This window comes from Meles meles, chromosome X (genome assembly GCF_922984935.1).
Source record: "Meles meles chromosome X, mMelMel3.1 paternal haplotype, whole genome shotgun sequence".
Taxonomy (NCBI): domain Eukaryota; kingdom Metazoa; phylum Chordata; class Mammalia; order Carnivora; family Mustelidae; genus Meles; species Meles meles.
This window is the reverse complement of record NC_060087.1, coordinates 32,500,719-32,519,838: the sequence shown is the minus strand read 5'-3', so window position 1 is coordinate 32,519,838 and position 19,120 is coordinate 32,500,719. Positions and strand designations below refer to the sequence as shown.

The 19,120-nt window shown below is 35.8% G+C and overlaps 1 protein-coding gene across 1 annotated transcript in view; it reads right to left on the bottom strand.

Annotated features, from left to right (window-relative positions):
• The window catches only part of CFAP47 (cilia and flagella associated protein 47), a 545,441-nt gene that overhangs the window by 40,013 nt on the left and 486,308 nt on the right, over positions 1-19,120 (bottom strand). Inside the window, exons 61-62 of the mRNA XM_045994745.1 lie at positions 18,133-18,304; positions 14,701-14,862 (exon numbers count right to left, since the gene is read on the bottom strand). Coding sequence (XP_045850701.1) covers positions 14,701-14,862; positions 18,133-18,304 — 334 coding nt within the window. The remainder of the gene's footprint in view (positions 1-14,700; positions 14,863-18,132; positions 18,305-19,120) is intronic.

Genomic DNA, 19,120 nt, shown 5'->3' with positions numbered 1-19,120 from the left:
AGGGCGGTGCAATTCCGCCTCGGGCAAAGACACTTGAGAGTCACTACAACAGGCTCCTCCCCCAGAAGATCAACAAAAAATCCAGCCAGGATGAAGTTCATCTACCAAGAAAAGCAGGTTCAATACCTAGGACAGCAGCGGAATTCCAGAGGAGGAGAAAGCAAAGCACAGAACTCATGGCTTTCTCCCCATGATTCTTTAGTCTTGTGGTTAATTTAATTTTTTTTTTCAATTTTTTTCTTTCTTTTTTCTTCTTCTGCTAAATTGTTTTAAACTTTTACCCTTTTCTTTTTTAACATTTTTAAACTAGTTTATCATATATATATATATATATTTCTTTCTTTTTTATATTTTTTCTTTGTTTTCTTTTTTTAATATTTTTCTTTTTTTCTGAACCTCTTTTTATCCTCTTTCTCCTCCCCATGATTTGGGGTCTCTTCTGATTTGGTTAAAGCACATTTTTCTGGGGTTTTTGCCACCTTTTAAGTATTTTATTTGATCCTTCATATACTCTTATCTGGACAAAATGACAAGGCGGAAAAATTCACCACAGATAAAGAACAAGAGGCAGTACCAAACGCTAGGGACCTAATCAACACAGACATTGGTAATATGTCAGATCTCGAGTTCAGAATGACAATTCTGAAGGTTCTAGCCTGGCTCGAAAAAGGCATGGAAGATATTAGAGAAACCCTCTCTGGAGAGATAAAAGCCCTTTCTGGAGAAATTAAAGAACTAAAATCTAACCAAGTTGAAATGAAAAAAGCTATTAATGAGGCTCAATAAAAAATGGAGGCTCTCACTGTTAGGATAAATGAGGCAGAAGAAAGAATTAGTGATATAGAAGACCAAATGACAGAGAATAAAGAAGCTGAGCAAAAGAGAGACAAACAAATACTGGACCACGAAGGGAGAATTCGAGAGATAAGTGACACCATAAGACGAAACAACATTAGAATAATTGGGATTCCAGAAGAAGAAGAAAGAGAGAGGGGAGCAGAAGGTCTATTGGAGAGAATTATTGGAGAGAATTTCCCTAATGTGGCAAAGGGAACAAGCATCAAAATCCAGGAGATGCACAGAACCCCCCTCAAAATCAACAAGAACAGGTCTATACTCTGTCACCTAATAGGTAAAATTTACAACTCTTAGTGACAAAGAGAAAATCCTGAAAGCAGCCCGGGAAAAGAAGTCTGTAACATACAATGGTAAAAATATTAGATTGGCAGCAGACTTATCCACAGAGACCTGGCAGGCCAGAAAGAGCTGGCATGATATATTCAGAGCACTAAATGAGAAAAACATGCAGCCAAGAATACTCTATCCAGCTAGGCTATCATTGAAAATAGAAGGAGAGATAAAAAGCTTCCAGGACAAACAAAAACTGAAAGAATTTGCAAACACCAAACCAGCTCTACAGGAATTATTGAAAGGGGTCCTCTAAGCAAAGAGAGAGCCTAAAAGTAGTAGATCAGAAAGGTACAGAGACAATATACAGTAACAGTCACCTTACAGGCTAATAATGGCACTAAATTCATATCTCTCAATAGTTACCCTGAATGTTAATGGGCTAAATGCCCCAATCAAAAGACACAGGGTATCAGAATGGATAAAAAAACAAAACCCATCTATATGTTGCCTACAAGAAACTCATTTTAGACGCGAAGACACCTCCAGATTTAAAGTGAGGGGGTGGAAAACAATTTACCATGCTAATGGGCATCAGAAGAAAGCTGGGGTGGCAATCCTTATATCAGATCAATTAGATTTTAAGCCAAAGACTATAATAAGAGATGAGGAAGGACACTATATCCTACTCAAAGGGTCTGTCCAACAAGAAGATCTAACAATTTTAAATATCTATGCCCCTAACGTGGGAGCAGCCAACTATATAAACCAATTAATAACAAAATCAAAGAAACACATCAATAATAATACAATAATAGTAGGGGACTTTAACACTCCCCTCACTGAAATGGACAGATCATCCAAGCAAAAGATCAACAAGGAAATAAAGGCCTTAAATGACACACTGGACCAGATGGACATCACAGATATATTCAGAACATTTCATCCCAAAGCAACAGAATACACATTCTTCTCTAGTGCCCATGGAACATTCTCCAGAATAGATCACATCCTGGGTCACAAATCAGGTCTCAACCGGTATCAAAAGATTAGGATCATTCCCTGCATATTTTCAGACCACAATGCTCCGAAGCTAGAACTCAATCACAAGAGGAAATTTGGAAAGAACCCAAATACATGGAGACTAAACAGCAGTAGTGATCCGAAGGGGCATGTGCACCCGAATGTTTATAGCAGCAATGTCTACAATAGCCAAACTATGGAAAGAACCTAGATGTCCATCAACAGATGAATGGATAAAGAAGATGTGGTATATATACACAATGGAATACTATGCAGCCATCAAAAGAAATGAAATCTTGCCATTTGCGACAACGTGGATGTAACTAGAGGGTATCATGCTTAGTGAAATAAGTCAATCGGAGAAAGACAACTATCATATGATCTCCCTGATATGAGGACGTGGAGATGCAATGTGGGGGGTTAGGGGGATAGGAGAAGAATAAATGAAACAAGATGGGATTGGGAGGGAGACAAATCATAAGTGACTCTTAATCTCACAAAACAAACTGAGGGTTGCTGGGGGAAGGTGGGGTTGGGAGAGGGGGAGGGGGGTTACAGATACTGGGGAGGGTATGTGCTATGGAGAGTGCTGTGAAGTGTGTAAACCTGGCGATTCACAGACCTGTACCCCTAGGGATAAAAATACATTATATCTTTATAAAAAATAAGAAATATATATCTACTTTTAAAAAAATATAAGAAAGTTATTTTGAAACATGTACAAACTGACTCTATATATGAAAAAGCAAAAAACTAAAATAGTTAACATAATAATGAAAAAGAAAGTTGGGGGCACCTGGGTGGCTCAGCGGGTTAAAGCCTCTGCCTTCAGCTCAGGTTATGATCCCAGGGTTCTGGGATCGAGCCCCGCATCGGGCTCTCTGCTTGGCTGGGAGCCTGCTTCCTCCTCTTTCTCTCTCTCTGCCTGCCACTCTGCCTACTTATAATCTCTACCTGTCAAATAAATAAATCTTAAAAAAAAAAAAAAGAAAGTTGTAGGATGCACACTACCTGATTTCAGATCTTACTATAAAAGTGGTATAGTGTAGGTGAAAAAATTCACACATACATCAATGGAACAGAGTAGATAACCCAGATAGTAGATAACCCAGGCGTGCATAAATACAGGCAACTGTTCTTTGACAAAGGAGTAAAAGTAATTTAATGGAGAAAGAAGTCGTTCATCAAATGGTGCTGTACAAGCTGGAAACCAATATGAAATCAATCAATCCATCAATCAAGAACCTACATGCAAACCTTACACCTTTCAGAAAAATTAAGTCAATGTGATGATAGGGTTAAATGTAAATGGCAAAACTATAAGATATCTAGAAGAGAACATACAAAAAAATAAACGCAACTTTGCATTTGGTAATGAGTTCTTAGGTACAACACCAAAAGCATAACCCATGAAAGAAAAAATTGATTAGTTAGACTTTATTAAGATTAAAAAATTTTTCTCTGTGAAAGGCACTGTTAAGTGCATGAAAACACAAACTACAGATGGAGAGAATTTTTTTTTTTTCAGAACAAGTACCTGTAAAGGATTTATATCTAAAATTTACAAATGATTCTAAAAGCTCAACAAGAACAAAACCAAAAATCCAATTAAAACACAGGTAAAAGATCTTAATAAACTACTCATCAATGAAGATATACATGTGCCAAATAAGTATATAACATGCTAATTGTCCTTAACATTAGGAAACTACAAATTAAAACAATGAGATACCACTATTAGAATGGCTACAATCCAAAAAACCTGACACCACCAAATGCTGGTGAAGATGTAGAACAACAGGAGATCTCATTCACTGCTGCTGGGGATGCAAAATGCTACAGCCACTTTAGAGGATAATTTGGCAGTTTCTTACATACCTAACCATATGCTTACTATACAATCCAGCATTTATAATACTAGGTGTTTATCCAAATGATTTGAAAACATATATCCATGCAAAAACCTAAGCAAATGTTTAAGCAATTTTTTCATAGTTCCCCAAAACTAGAATCTACCAAGACGTCCATTATTCAGCTATAAAAAGAAATGAGGTAGGAAGCTACAAAAAGATACAGACCAACCATTAATGCATATTGGTAGTGAAAGAAGCCAGTCTGAGAAAGCTATGTAATGTATGATCCCAGCCACACGATATTCTGAAAAAGATAAAACTATAGAGTCAATAAAAAGATCAGTGGCTGCCAAGGGCTTGGAAAGTATGGAGGGATAAATAGGTGAAAGATGGGGGGATTTTAGGGCAGTGAAGATTATTCTGTATGATACTGTACTGTTGAACATACATTTGTCAAAATCCATGTAACTGTATAACACGAAAAGTAAACCCTAATGTAAACTATGATCTTTAGTTAATAATAACATATCACATGGGTTTGTCACTTGTAACAAATATGACCCATTGATGCAAGGTGTTATTAAGAGGGGAAACTGTGTTGGGGTTTGGGAATGGGGTATACAGGAACTCCCCATACTTTATGCAAGTTTTCTGTATATTTAAAAAAATGGCTCTAAAAATGAAGTCTTATTAAAAATGTATGGTTCAACATTGAGATACCACCTGACACCAGTTAGAATGGCCAAAATTAGCAAGACAGGAAACAACGTGTGTTGGAGAGGATGTGGAGAAAGGGGAACCCTCTTACACTGTTGGTGGGAATGCAAGTTGGTACAGCCACTTTGGAGAACAGTGTGGAGATTCCTGAAGAAATTAAGAATAGAGCTTCCCTATGACCCTGCAATTGCACTGCTGGGTATTTACCCCAAAGATACAGATGTAGTGAAAAGAAGAGCCATCTGTACCCCAATGTTTATTGCAGCAATGGTCACGGTTGCCAAACTGTGGAAAGAACCAAGATGCCCTTCAACAGATGAATGGATAAGGAAGATGTGGTACATATACACTATGGAGTATTATGCCTCCATAAGAAAGGATGAATACCCAATGTTTGTAGCAACATGGACGGGACTGGAAGAGATTATGCCGAGCGAAATAAGTCAAGCAGAGAGAGCCAAGTATCATATGGTCTCACTTATTTGTGGAGCATAACAAAGAACACGGTGGACATGGGGAGATGGAGAGGAGAAGGGAGTTGAGGGAAACTGGAAGGGGAGATGAACCATGAGAGACTATGGACTCTGAAAAACAACCAGAGGGTTTTGAAGGGGCGGGGGTGGGGGGTGGGAGGTTGAGGAAGCAGGTGGTGGGTAATAGGTAGGGAGGGCACGTACTGCATGGAGCACTGGGTGTGGTGCAAAAACAATGAATACTGTTATGCTGAAAATAAACAAATAAAAAAAAAAGGAAAGAATTTAGAACAAAAAAACCCAGCATTGTAAGGTATTATGATTCAAGATGTTTATATATTTTTTTAACATTTTCTTTAATGTTTCACTGACTTCTATTACATGCAGTTCTTAAAAATCCTTTCTGAAATAAATTTGGATTTCTCAGTTAAAAAAAAAATGTATGGTTCAATATTGTCTATTCCCACCAAACCTCAATGGTATTACAATAAATTTCTGCCTCCTCACAGTAAAGATTATACTTTGTTTGTTCTCCATATGTTCTGTATGGTTATACTATGCAGCTGAAGACATGAATATTGATTCTAATAATTTTCCTTCTTAATCTTATTCCTTCAATTAATGTTTTTTCTTATTTATTTTTATTTTTATTTTTTTAAAGATTTTATTTATTTATTTGGCAGACGGAGATCACAAGTAGGCAGAGAAGCAGGCAGAGAGAGAGGAGGAAGCAGGCTCCCTGCTGAGCAGAGAGCCCGATGTGGGGCTCGATCCCAGGACCCTAGGATCGTGACCTGAGCTGAAGGCAGATGCTTTAACCCATTGAGCCACCCAGGCACCCCTTTTTTTTCTTTTTTTAAAACTAAGGCTTCCCCCGCTCCTTTTTAAAGATTTATTTATTTATTTGAGAGAGAGAGAGAGTTTAAGTGGGGAGAGGGACAGTGGGATAGAGAGAATCCTGAGGCAGACTCCCTCCTGAGCATGGAGTCCAACATGGGGCTTGATCCCAGGACCCAGAGATCATGACCTGAGCTGAAATCCAGAGTCAGATGCTTAACCAAATGAGCCATCCAGGCGCCTCTTCTTCAATTAATATTTATGGGTACCTGTTCATAAGTGAGTTACTATACTACTTGCCATGAATTTCCTGGCACAGACTACAGTCCGTTGTCCTTTCTTGTATTACAGGGGCTGCTCTTAAGAATTGGCCATTTTGCACTACTCTACATATAAGACCCTCAGCAATTCCTCTGTACATATAAGACCCTCAGCAATTCCTTACTGCATGCTGTGAAGAAACAGATCTTTATTCTTTATTCCTAAAGACTGAATTACTTAGCTTGATAATTTTTTGGAAGAATTGAAAAATATAATTGCTTTACTCATTTCCTGACCCAAATGAGTTTAGCTCTATGACCACAAAAATTAATTGTGTAATTTATTGATTAAGTCTCCTCTAAATATTATTCATTATTTTAAAGCATCATCTTGTGATATAAGGTCTTATTTGCCACATATACTATAAATCTTTTCAAAGTATGTTTTAAACTATTAACAAAACTGCTGCTTTAACATAAAGCAATATTTATATTCCTTTCTTTAATGTAGAGAAACAGTAATATCTTTGGGTTGTAACGAAACAGGTAAAGGATATTTTTTGACCCAAGATTTGAGAATTTCACATCATGGTGCCTCCCCCTTCCTTTTTTCCTCTTAACTAATCTCAATTACTACATTTTATGAGGGAACATTACAGCTCTGCATGCCTATGAAACTTTCATTAGCAAGTTACATCTCTTCCAGATAAATTTTTTTTAAGCTCTTCACCCAAAAGCATGTTTTAAAGTTGATCACTTGTGAATTGTGCTTTCAAGATTTGCAACATCTTGATGTCACATGCATTCACAAAGTGTTTTAAATGGCCATGTTAATTTTCAATTAAGGAAAATAAAATATTATATAGAAATATGATACATATATTTATCAATAAGTACTAATATAGACATCAAAACTCTATATGGAACAGAAAATTAAAATAATGACACAATAAGATACAATCCATATATAGCTATTTAATACTTTTTCTTCTAACTTTTGTGATTTCTGAATAACTGACTAGGTGGATCCTCAAGATCTTTCTCTTTATTCTAATTTCATGAATTTAGTCTTTTACTCACTAAACAATATTTACTGAAGCCCTAGAATGTATAAAACACTTACTAAATGGTGATTTTTGTGCTCTAGAATCTCATGTTCTTGAAGAATGAGAGATAAAGAAGATACCAAATATTTACTCTAATTGTTGACCACACAACAGACTTATGAGCACAGATGAATAGAACAAGGGAGATAAGCAATAACTATTAATGAATTAGAAATGGTCACCACATCATTTTGCTTTTTCCCTCAGGCATGTTGAATGAACAGAGTAATAGAATCCAGGAGCCCTATGTTCTCTAGTTAAATACTTCTGAATGGATGCCAATTCTATGTTACCTGCTCCCAGTCTACATGCTACTCTTAACTCCAGCCATTCTAACTACTTTCAGTTCTTTCAACAGAACCACTGTCTCATCCCTCTAGAACTTTGTACATATAATATCCTCCTCCTGCAACTCCTTCACTCCCTTCCCTAATCTGCATTGCAAATGACAACTTAACCTTAAAGATTCAGTTTAAAATACCTGTTGATGGAAATGATTTATTTTACACCTAGGTAGTAAGTTTACAAAAATGAATAAAACATGGTCCCATGGGGATCTCACTTCCTTTCTTTCTTTTTTTTTTTTTAAGATTTTATTTATTTATTTGACAGACAGAGATCACAAGTAGGCAGAGAGTCAGGAAGAGAGAGAGAAGAGAAGAAGGCTCTCCGCCAAGCAGAGAGTCCAATGTGGGGCTTGATCCCAGGACCCTGGGATCATGACCCGAGTTGAAGGCAGAGGCTTTAACCCACTGAGTCACCCAGGTGCCCCGGGATCTCACTTTCTATAGAGTAAAATATAATTGGAATAAAACATCACCTTTCCATATGCTTATTCTCTAATTATATGCAATAATTATAATGCTCTATGTTCTTTGAATTTGCCTGCAGAAATAAGCTCGGGTCCTTCCAGTTTATTTTATAATTAACTTAATATTTATTTATTTATTTATTTTTAAAGATTTTATTTATTTATTTGACAGAGAGAGATCACAAGGAGGCAGAGAGGCAGGCAGAGAGAGAGAGGGGGAAGCAGGCTCCCCTGCTGAGCAGAGAGCCCGATGCGGGGCTCTATCCCAGGACCCTGAGACCATGACCTGAGCCGAAGGCAGAGGCTTAACCCACTGAGCCACCCAGGTGCCCCTTAACTTAATATTTATTGAATACTAACTTTGATTCAAGCATTTGCAGGAGAAAAGCACATTAGGAATATTACAGCTCTCCAAAATAAATGACCATACTATGAATTTCATATTGGGTTTATATTTTGATATTAAGGTAGACTGTCAGTTTGTTCTCTTGCATACAACAGTAAATTTTCTAAGACAACACCTATATTATACTGGCCTAAATGGAATATTGATCTTTGGAAATTTTGTTGAATGAATAAAATGAGTAATTCTAAATTATTTTCCAAAGTTTGATTCATTACTAGATACCTAATAGGAACTAATTCTGAACAAAGCCTAGTACTGCAAATACAAAAGACACAGGAGAAATTCCAAAAAAAAAAAAAAACAAACAAACAAAAAAACCCAAAAATCCCAGCAATTTTATGTATTATGCCTATGGAAAATATATACAAATGTGTGTGTATACATGTGTGTATACATACACACATGCATACATGTATGTATAAATGTGTGTATATATATGTATGTACATATATATACACATAAATGATCAAGTAAGATTATATTGTGATGAGAAAAACAATGAGTAAAATTTAGAAACAAGTGGAGAGGAGACAGAAAGTGCATTTTAGAAGCACAGAAAGAGAAGACAGGTGAGAAGTAATGGATAAGACACTCTGAGAATATTGACTTTGTCTTCCTTAAGACTGAAGCACAAGATCTGTTTTAGACAGCGCAAAGAAGAAATCAGAAAGGTCAGAGAGAGCTAGGACCATGAACAGCATGCATAATTTAGATGCTGCTTTGTGTAAGCAACAGGAAAGCATCAGATGCTTTTGACAAGGGAAGTCACATGTTAATAACATTGTTTTAAGAAGACTGGGTTTAGTGCAATGTATAAAGTAGATTGGAATGAAAGGGATGACAGACAGAGAATCCAATGAGGTGATTTCTATTGCTCAAACATAAAGGAAAAACCATCTGAACTATTACTGAGCTAAAATATATATAAGTAGCAAAGGGTAACATCATTGGGTATAATCGAAAAATACAATTTAGGGAGCTTATTTCCAACTTTTTTTTTTTTTTTTGCTAATATTGCATTTGAAAAAATATTGGTTATGATAAAATCAGTTGAAACCATTTCCATAGTCTTGAAAAGCTTTTTGAATGTATTAAATATATTTACATTTAAACAAAAATATCTAATGATTTGAAATATCTTTGGAAGTTGTAGAATAAGACTACCCAACTTTAAGACTTACTATAAAGCTACAGTAATCAAGACAGTGTGGTATTGGCCAAAGAACAGGCAGATAGATCAGTGGAACAGAACAGAGAGTCTAGAAATAGACACACACACATATAGTCAACTGATCTTTGACAAAGGGCAAAGGAAATACAATGGAGCAAAGAGATTCTCTTCAACAAGTCGTGCTGGAAGAACTGGACATCTGCATGCAAAAAAAAAAAAAAAATCTAGACACATACTTTATACCCACTACAAAAGTTAATTCAAAATGGATCATAAACCCAAATTCAAAACACAAATCCATGAAGCTAGTATAAGATAACATAAAAGAAAACTTAGATAACCTTGAGTACGGTGATGTCTTATTAGGTATTAGAGCAAAGACACAATTCATGAAAGAAAAATTGGTAAGTTGGATCCTATTAACATCAAAAACTTCTCCTCTGTGATGGACAATATCAAGAGAATACAAGCTACAGACTGGGAGAAAGTTATTTGTGAAAGACACATTTGATAATGGACTATTATGCATTATATGTAAAGAACTCTTAAAACTCGACAATAAAAGAAAACCCCAAATGACACAACTTAAAAATGGGCCAAAGACTATGACATACCTCACCAAAGAAGGTATACACATGTCAAGTAAGCATTTGAAAAGATGTACTGTGCACCATGTCATTAGGGAAATGCAAACTAAAACTACAATGAGATACCACTACACTTCTTTTAAAATGGCCAAAATCCAGAACACTGATAGCATCATATGCTGATGAGGGTATAGAGCAACAGGAACTGTCATTCACAATCGGTGAGAGTACAAATTGGCACAGCCATTTAGGAAGACAGTTAGGCAATTTCTTACAAAACTAAACATACCCTTACCATGGGATCCAGCAATCATGCTCCTGGGTATTTACCCCAAAGATCTGAAAACTTATATCCACAGTAAAACCTGTACCCAGATGTTTATAGCAGCTTTGTTCGCAATTGCCAAAACGTGGAAGCAACCAAGACATCCTTTAGCAGGTGAATGGGTAAATAAGCTGTGGTATATCCAGACAGTAGAATATTACTCAATGCTTTAAAAAAAAATGAGCTATCAAGTCATGAAAAGACATGCATATGAAAAGACATGAAAAGACTTCACATGCATATCACTAAGTAAAAGAAGCCAGTATGAAAAGGCTACATATAATTGTTATATAAAAAGTTATATAACATTTGAAAAAGTCTGAACTAGGAGACTAGGTTTCCAAGGGTAGGAGAGAGAGATGAATAGGAAGAGCACTGAGGATTTTTTAGTGAAGTGAAAATACTCTGTATATTATAATGATGCATGCATGTCATTGTTATTCTTTCTAAATTCACAGAATGTATAACACCAAGAGTGAATCAATCCCAAGGTAAACTATGGACTTTTGGTGATTTTGATGTGTCAATGTAGGTTGATTCTAGGTAGAAAATGTACCATCCCAGTGGGTGAAGTTGACAATCAGGAAGGCTATGCATGAGTGGGGGCAGGAGGTGTATGAGAAATCTCTACACCTTCTTCTCAAATTCTGTCATAAACCTAACACTGTTTTAAAAACAGGTTTGTTTTTTTTTTAAAGACTACATACTGGGTGATTTTATTTATATATAATATCCAGAAAAGGCACGATTATAGACACAGAAAGCAAATCACTGGTTGCCTGAGACTGGGGGTGGGAGCAGGAGTTGAATGCAAAGGGACTTGAGGGGTATTTTGGGAGAAATGGGAGAGTTCTAAACCTAGAATGTGGTTATGATTGCAAATTCTACAATTTTTCAAAGAAATTATTGAAATGTACACTTACAATGAAATTCTATGGCATGTTTGTTATATCTTAAAAACAGGTGTAAAATATATTGTGCATGTGAGATAGGTAAAAGTATTATGGTCATTCTGCCTATGCTATCACAAGTGTAACAAGGATAGCTATGGTGGAGCAGAATAATAATACAGGAAATAGAATCAATATAGGTCACCTGATCATCTCTGCTTAGTTAAACCACTTCATAACCCCAAACCATTAAAGTTTACTGAAAAATAATTCATTGACCTTTAAAATATTTTCTAGATATGTCTCCTGCAGCAAGGGAAATAAAAGCAAAAAATAAACTATTGGGACTGTATCAGAATAAAAAGCTTCTGCACAGAGAAAGAAACAATCAACAAAACTAAAAGACAGCCTACTGAATGGGAGATGGTATTTGCAAATGACATATCTAACAAAGGTTAATATCCAAAATCTATAAAGAACAAATACAATTCAACACCCAAAAAACAAATAATCTAATTTAAAAATGGGCAAAGTTATGAACAGACATTTCTCCAAAGAAGACATACAGACGGCCAACAGACACATGGAAAGATGCTCAGTATTAGGGAAATGCAGATCAAAACTCCAATGAGATATTACTTCACACCTGTCAGAATGGCTAAAATTACCAACACAGGAAACAACAGGTATTGATGAGGATTCAGAGAAAAGGGAAACCTCTTTCACTGTTGGAAATGCAAACTGGAGCAGTCACTCTGGAAAACAGTGTAGAGGTCCCCCCAAAAAGTTAAAAATAAAGGGTGCCTGGGTGGCTCAGTTGGGTAAGCATTCAACTTCTGTTTCAGCTCAGGTCATGATCTCAGGGTTGTAAGATGGAGCCCCATGTCAGGCTCCGCACTCATCGTAGAGTCTGCTTGAAATTCTTTCCCTTTCACTCTCCCCCTGTCTCTACCCCTCTCCCCACCTGTGTGCATGTGTGCTCTCTCTCTCTAAAATAAATAAATAAATAAAATCTTTTTAAAAAGTTAAAAATAGAACTACCCTATGATCCAGAAATTGCACTTCTAAGTATGTACCCAAAGGAGACAAAAATACTGATTCAGAGAGACACATGAATCCTGATATTTATGGCAGCATTATCAACAATAGCCAAGTTAGGGAAAGAGCCCAAATGTCCACTGACAGAAGAGTGGATGAAGAAGATGGGGTGGGGGGGGTCTATGTATACAACGGAATATTACTCAGCCATCAGAAAGAATGAAATCTTGGAATTTGCAAAGATGTGGATGGAGCTAGAGAACATTATGCTAAGTGAAATGAGTCAGTCAGAAAAAGTCAAATACCATATGATCTCACCCATATATGGAATTTATGGGAGAAACAAAAAGAGAGGCAAACCAGGAAAAAGACTCCTAACTCTACAGAAAAACTAAGGGTTACTGGAGGGGAGATGGGTGGAGGATAGGATAGGTGATGGGGATTAAGGAGGCACTTGTTGTGATGAGCACCAGGTATTATGTGGAAGTGCTGAATCACTATATTTTACAGCTGAAATTAATATGTACACTGTATGTTGGCTGGAATTTAATAAAAACTTGAAAAAAAAACTTGAAAAAAAAAAGTGAGCTATTACCTTACACCTGTCAGAATGGCTAAAATCAAAAACACAAGAAACAACAGGTGTTGGTGAGGATGTGGAAGAAAAGGAACCCTCGTGCACTGTTGGTGAGAATACAAATTGCTGTAGCCACCATAGAACACAGTACAGAGGTTCCTCAAAAAGTTAAACACATGGGGTGCCTGGGTGGCTCAGTGGGTTAAGCCTCTGCCTTCAGCTCAGGTCATGATCTCAGGGTTCTGGGATCCAGCCCCACATGGGGCTCTCTGCTCAGCAGGGAGTCTGCTTCTCCCTCTCTCTACCTGCCTCTCTGTCTACTTGTGATCTCTCTCTGTCAAATGAATAAATAAAATCTTTAAAAAAAAAAAAAAAGGTTAAACACAGAACTACCCTATGATCCAGCAATCACACTCCTAGGTATTTGCCCAAAGAACACAAAACACTAATCCAAAAGGATATACGTAGCCCTATGTTTGTTTATTGCAGCATGATTTACAATAGCTGAATTACAGAAGCAGCCCAAGTATCCACTGATAGATAAATGGATAAAGAAGAAATGGTACACACACATACACACACACACACACGCTTCAGCCATAAGAAAAATTGAAATTTTGCTATTTGCAATAGCAAGGAGGGAGGGAGAGAGTATTATGCAAAGTGAAATAAGTCAGGGAAAGACAAATACCATATGATTTTACTCACATGTGGAATTTAAGAAACAAAACAAACAAACAAAGGAAATAAAAAAAACAAAGAGAGAGGCAAACCAAGAAATGGACTCTTAACTATAGAGAACAAACTGATGGTTACCGGGGTGGCGGGGAGGGGGAAAGGGTAAAATAGGTGATGGGATCAAGAGTATGCTTATTATCAAGAGCACTGAGTAATGTACAGAATTGTTGATCACTATACTGCATGCCCCAAACTAATATAACATTGTATGTTCACTTTACTAGAATTAAAATTAAAAAAAACTTAATGAGAGTGGGCTATAAAAATACATTAATACAGTCTCTGAAAAACAAATAGAGGGGTGCCTGGAAGGCTGAGTCAGTTAAGTGTCCAACTCTTGATTTCAGTTCAGGTCATGATCTCGGGGTCCTAAGATCAAGTCCCTCATCAGGCTCCACACTCAGCGCAGAGTTTGCTTGAGATTCTCTCTCTCCCTCTGCCCATGCTCATGTGCTCTCTTTCTCTCTCTCAAATAAATAAATAAAATCTTAAAAAAAAAGAAAAACAAACAGAAATATCATCCTAAATTTCAGTTTCTATTTACTTTTGTTTCTTGCTTTTTGGTCTTCACTTTGCAGACTACTTTTCCAATGTTTAATTAAAAGTTATGAAATATATTAATCTAATTCATAGAAGCAATACTTCTCTGGCTTAAACAGCGAAAGATGACATAATAGAATTTTCCATCTTAAATTTTTTTCTCAATTTAGCATAAGTTAAATTCACAAAACCAGTTATATACTTTTGTTTGATATATTACCTTGTCTGACTTGTCAGCCTGAAGTCAACAACAGATTCCTTAAATAAACCAATGCCTTCAATATCAATGACATCATCCACATCAGGCTCAGTAGCAACCAACGTTATGGGAAACTTCCAAATCCCATCTGTTATGCACTCTACTTTCAGTGTAATATGAGTCCTTAAACAGAAAAAGAGATTACAAAGGATACTCCAGGAAAACAAGCAAAAAGAGAATACAATATACAGACCAATACCTAGGGTGAAAATGTAAGCAAACCTAGTGGTTTTGGTTAAAAAAAAACTTGGACTTTTAATTCTTTTTTAATTTTTTATTTATTTTTATTTTTTAAAAGATTTTATTTATTCATTTGAGAGAGAGAGAGATACAGAGAGAACACAAGCAGTGGAAAAAGAAAGAGGGAGAGGGAGAAGGAGACTCCCTGCTGAGCTGGGAGCCCAGAGAGGCTCCATGTGGGGCTCCATCCCAGGTCTGGGAGATCATGACCTGAGCTGAAGGCAGATGCTTAACCATCTGAGCCCCCCAGGCACCACCAGGACTTTCAATTCTTAAAAAAAAAAAAAAATGCAGGTGACTGTGAATTACGTTTTAGGAATAAATTTTAGGTCTTTGATTATGCTATCAATCTGTTAGTGAGATAATTATTTTGTACCACATCTTATCTATGCCCCAGTTATTTACTAAGAACCTGTAAAATATGCAGAACTGACTGCAAATTTTCTGTAACCGGCACAGAATATCATAGGTAACATTTAAGAATCCAAGGGTAGGTTGGCAAAGGGACCCAGATGTTACACAGATAGGTCTGTATGGTAATTTTGTTCAAAAGGAACCATTGTGAGAAAGTTTTTTAAATTCTTATTTCATGTAGAAAAAATTATATTTCCTGTGGACACTTACAAAGCTCATAAAATTGACTTAAAAATTTTAAAAATAAAATTGTAATTTTGACTGAAATTAAAAGGCCACAAACACTTTACATAATAACTTATAATTAAGTGGCAGCTGAATTAATGAAGTGAGTAGAGATCGCCTTTCTAAGCATTTGGCTATGAAGGAGAGTAGAAACATAGGGCAGTAGGTGAAACTGAGGAATGATTACTTGTTTGTTTGCTTGCTTAGGGTGGAAATAATGCAAACATGTAATGATGTGACTGCAATATTGTATGTCAGATTGGAAAAAGAAATCACAATCCTTTTACATAAAACTTTCAGAAAGAACAGCAAGCAGGTCAAGAGTTCCAGGAGAAAGTTGAGCTAAGATAATTATTATTTCTTAAGAAAGCCTAAGACAAATAATATTGATCATTTATTTATTAAAAAAATGTTTAGACCTGTGTTAAATTAGAATCATCAGGCTGATTAATGACCATAATACTAACTATTAATCTCTCAGGTTTTTGTATTAGACCCTTGATTTTTACTGAAAGAAAAGGTCAAGACCTGTAGAAATAATCTTGTTTGTTTTCGTAAAAACCATCAGTTAGGGCCCTGATCATTATTTTTTTTCTATTACATACACTATTCTGTGAAAAGAGGAATGTGAAAAATCATCTTGTATTAACTGTTGTGAAATAATGTTCTATTTTCTTTTCACCAAAACATGAAAATTTTGTTTTCTTTTTTACTTCGCCAACCAGGAAGAAAAATAACTGAATTTAATACTTATTTTACTTATCTAGGTAAAGCGTGGCTTAGGTATAATTATTTTCTTGTTCTTTTTCATAATTTAGAGCTATTGGGTTCATTTTGGTTTTTCTCATTTAACTGTGTGTCTTCCAGCGAACCATCCCAAATGAATAAGAAGGAATGACAAATGTAAATGAATATATACATATATACACAAAACAGAATTATTAAACTAGATCAGATTATCACACAGCACTCACAAAAATTTATGAATCATGCATACAAGTTATCCTAAATCAGTTTTGCAAACATTCACCAAGAAGCTCTAAATCCACAAAATGTTGAAGGGGTATACATTCATACTGGTTGTGTTCATATTCACCAATGATAAGATTCTCCCCTTCTGGTTATTGCTGGTAATTTCCATATCACTAAATCAACATAACCCTAACCTAAATGTGAAAACAAAAATACTATAAACAAACACAAAAAGCTATCAAAATGGAAGAGAAGATAAATGTTTACAGTATACTACCTTCTTGTGGCTTGGTTTTACTACTGTTTCCTGAAGATGACCCTGGTATCTTTTAGTTATTGAACTATATAGTCAGGGCACATGGCAACATCAAATACCTAGTTAAACTGGGCGCCTGGGTGGCTCAGTGGGTTAAGCCGCTGCCTTCGGCTCAGGTCATGATCTCGGGGTCCTGGGATCGAGTCCCGCGTCGGGCTCTCTGCTCAGCAGGGAGCCTGCTTCCCTCTCTCTCTCTCTCTGCCTGCCTCTTTATCTACTTGTGATCTCTCTCTGTCAAATAAATAAATAAAATCTTAAAAAAAAAATACCTAGTTAAACTATAGAAAAGATTAAAAGAACAGGTAATACTTCAGCTGTCTTTTCATTGCAAGGCTGTATTTTGTACTTTGTGTGTTTTGTGGTACTGATCGGTATCTCTGTATTAAGACATAAAGAAAGCCCTATTTCAGACGTGAACTATCATACACCATTTGCACGTGCTAAGTACCAGCTGCCTGAGAAGTAAATATAAACACACTGGATGAGGTTTCGCAGAAGAAAGACATTCAAAGTCACTATTCTCACAGATTCCAACATGATCTTAAACCTGACTAAACGATGTGCAATGATAGAGTTTTGGTGGTAAAACGGAAATGACAGCAACTACAAAGTAGAACACAGCTGAGGCATTTTTTATCATTCAAACTGGTTCTTTGAAGTAGTATCAAGAAACATGATGCTGGGGTGTCTGGGTGGCTCAATACAAGTGTCCAACTAGTGATTCTGGTTCAGGTCATGATCTCAAGGATCACGAGATTGAGCCCCGCACCAGACTCTGTGCTCAGTGGAAAGTCTGCTTGAAGATTCTGTCCCTCTGCCCAACCCCTGTCCTGACTTGCTCTCTCAAATAAATAAATTAGTTAAAAAAAAAAAAAAAAGGAAACATCATGTTCTTAATGCACAGCACCAAGTCAGTAATATTTTTAAAAATTTTACAAAGTGCACTGCTATTTTGTGAATATTATACCCTAATGATGTCTGGGAGGTCACAACTTGTAAAGGATATCTTAGATTTCTAATAATTTGGACTATTTTTTCTCATCAGAATACTTTTCAGAGTTTGATAGCTAGAGATAATCTAGCCCAAATATTGATTTCAACAGCATCACAAAGTAACACAATCCAAACATAAAAGATGGAAAGAAAAATCAACATTATTTTGTTTAATAGAGTAATAATATGTAGTTTCAAAAAGTAGTAATATTATTTAAAGAAAAGAGATTTACCTCAATGGTTTCTTTGGTGCAAATACCACATTGAAGACCAATGTTATCATTTCAGTTTCGATATGATAAGATTTTTTCATGATATATAACGCTACACAGGATTCTAAGCTAGACTTCATAACTTCGGATTCAAATTGAATTTCATACTTAAATTCACGTTTCACAGGCGTATCTATGAAAATAAAGATTGAAATGATTTCAACTTAATTAAACATATATAGATTGAGAATCAATTATGTGTCAACACTAATCATGCACAGGTATTTAGAGGGAAGGAGAGGGTTTATGTTATTTACCTTTGTGTTCATAATACCTAGTGCATTACTATGTATATAACAGTACTCAGTTATGCTTTTGTTAAAAGGTAAATAGACAAATGAATGAATAAAAAATAAATGCAGAAGACAACTCCCACTACCTTAAATCTTTAAAATTCAGATTTATGAAGCAAGAAATAGCCAGATGGAAATTAACAATCAATATTTACCATAAAATATAAATAAAACAGCCTAGTCTTTAGTCTTTTATAAATATATTAAAAGTTTATAGACTTGTAATTTATAAAGAAAGATTTGAATTAAGTTTAAACAATAATAAAACAGCATTCCAATTAATTTGGGCACAATTTTCAAGGTCTGGTATATTTTAATAAAAGAGAGAGTTCTTCATGCTTTGGAGACAACCTAGTTAACCATACTTTCTTAACCAGTAGTTTGCCAGAGGAAAGTCATAGCAGGGTTCTATTGGGTACATGTGAAAAATATCTTAAATCCAGTACTGGCATGTACAAGAGAAGCACAAACATCTAACTCTCCACATACATGTAAGGTGCCCAAATGCCAAATTGAGAATTTGTTGCATATGGATCATAGAAAAGATGTCAGAAAACCATAACTTGGCTTGGTCCACAGCTGAGGTAATTTCTAAAGTTTGTCTCTACTGTATAACGGTAAACGTGATCCTTGGATTCACAGAACTGATAGCCACC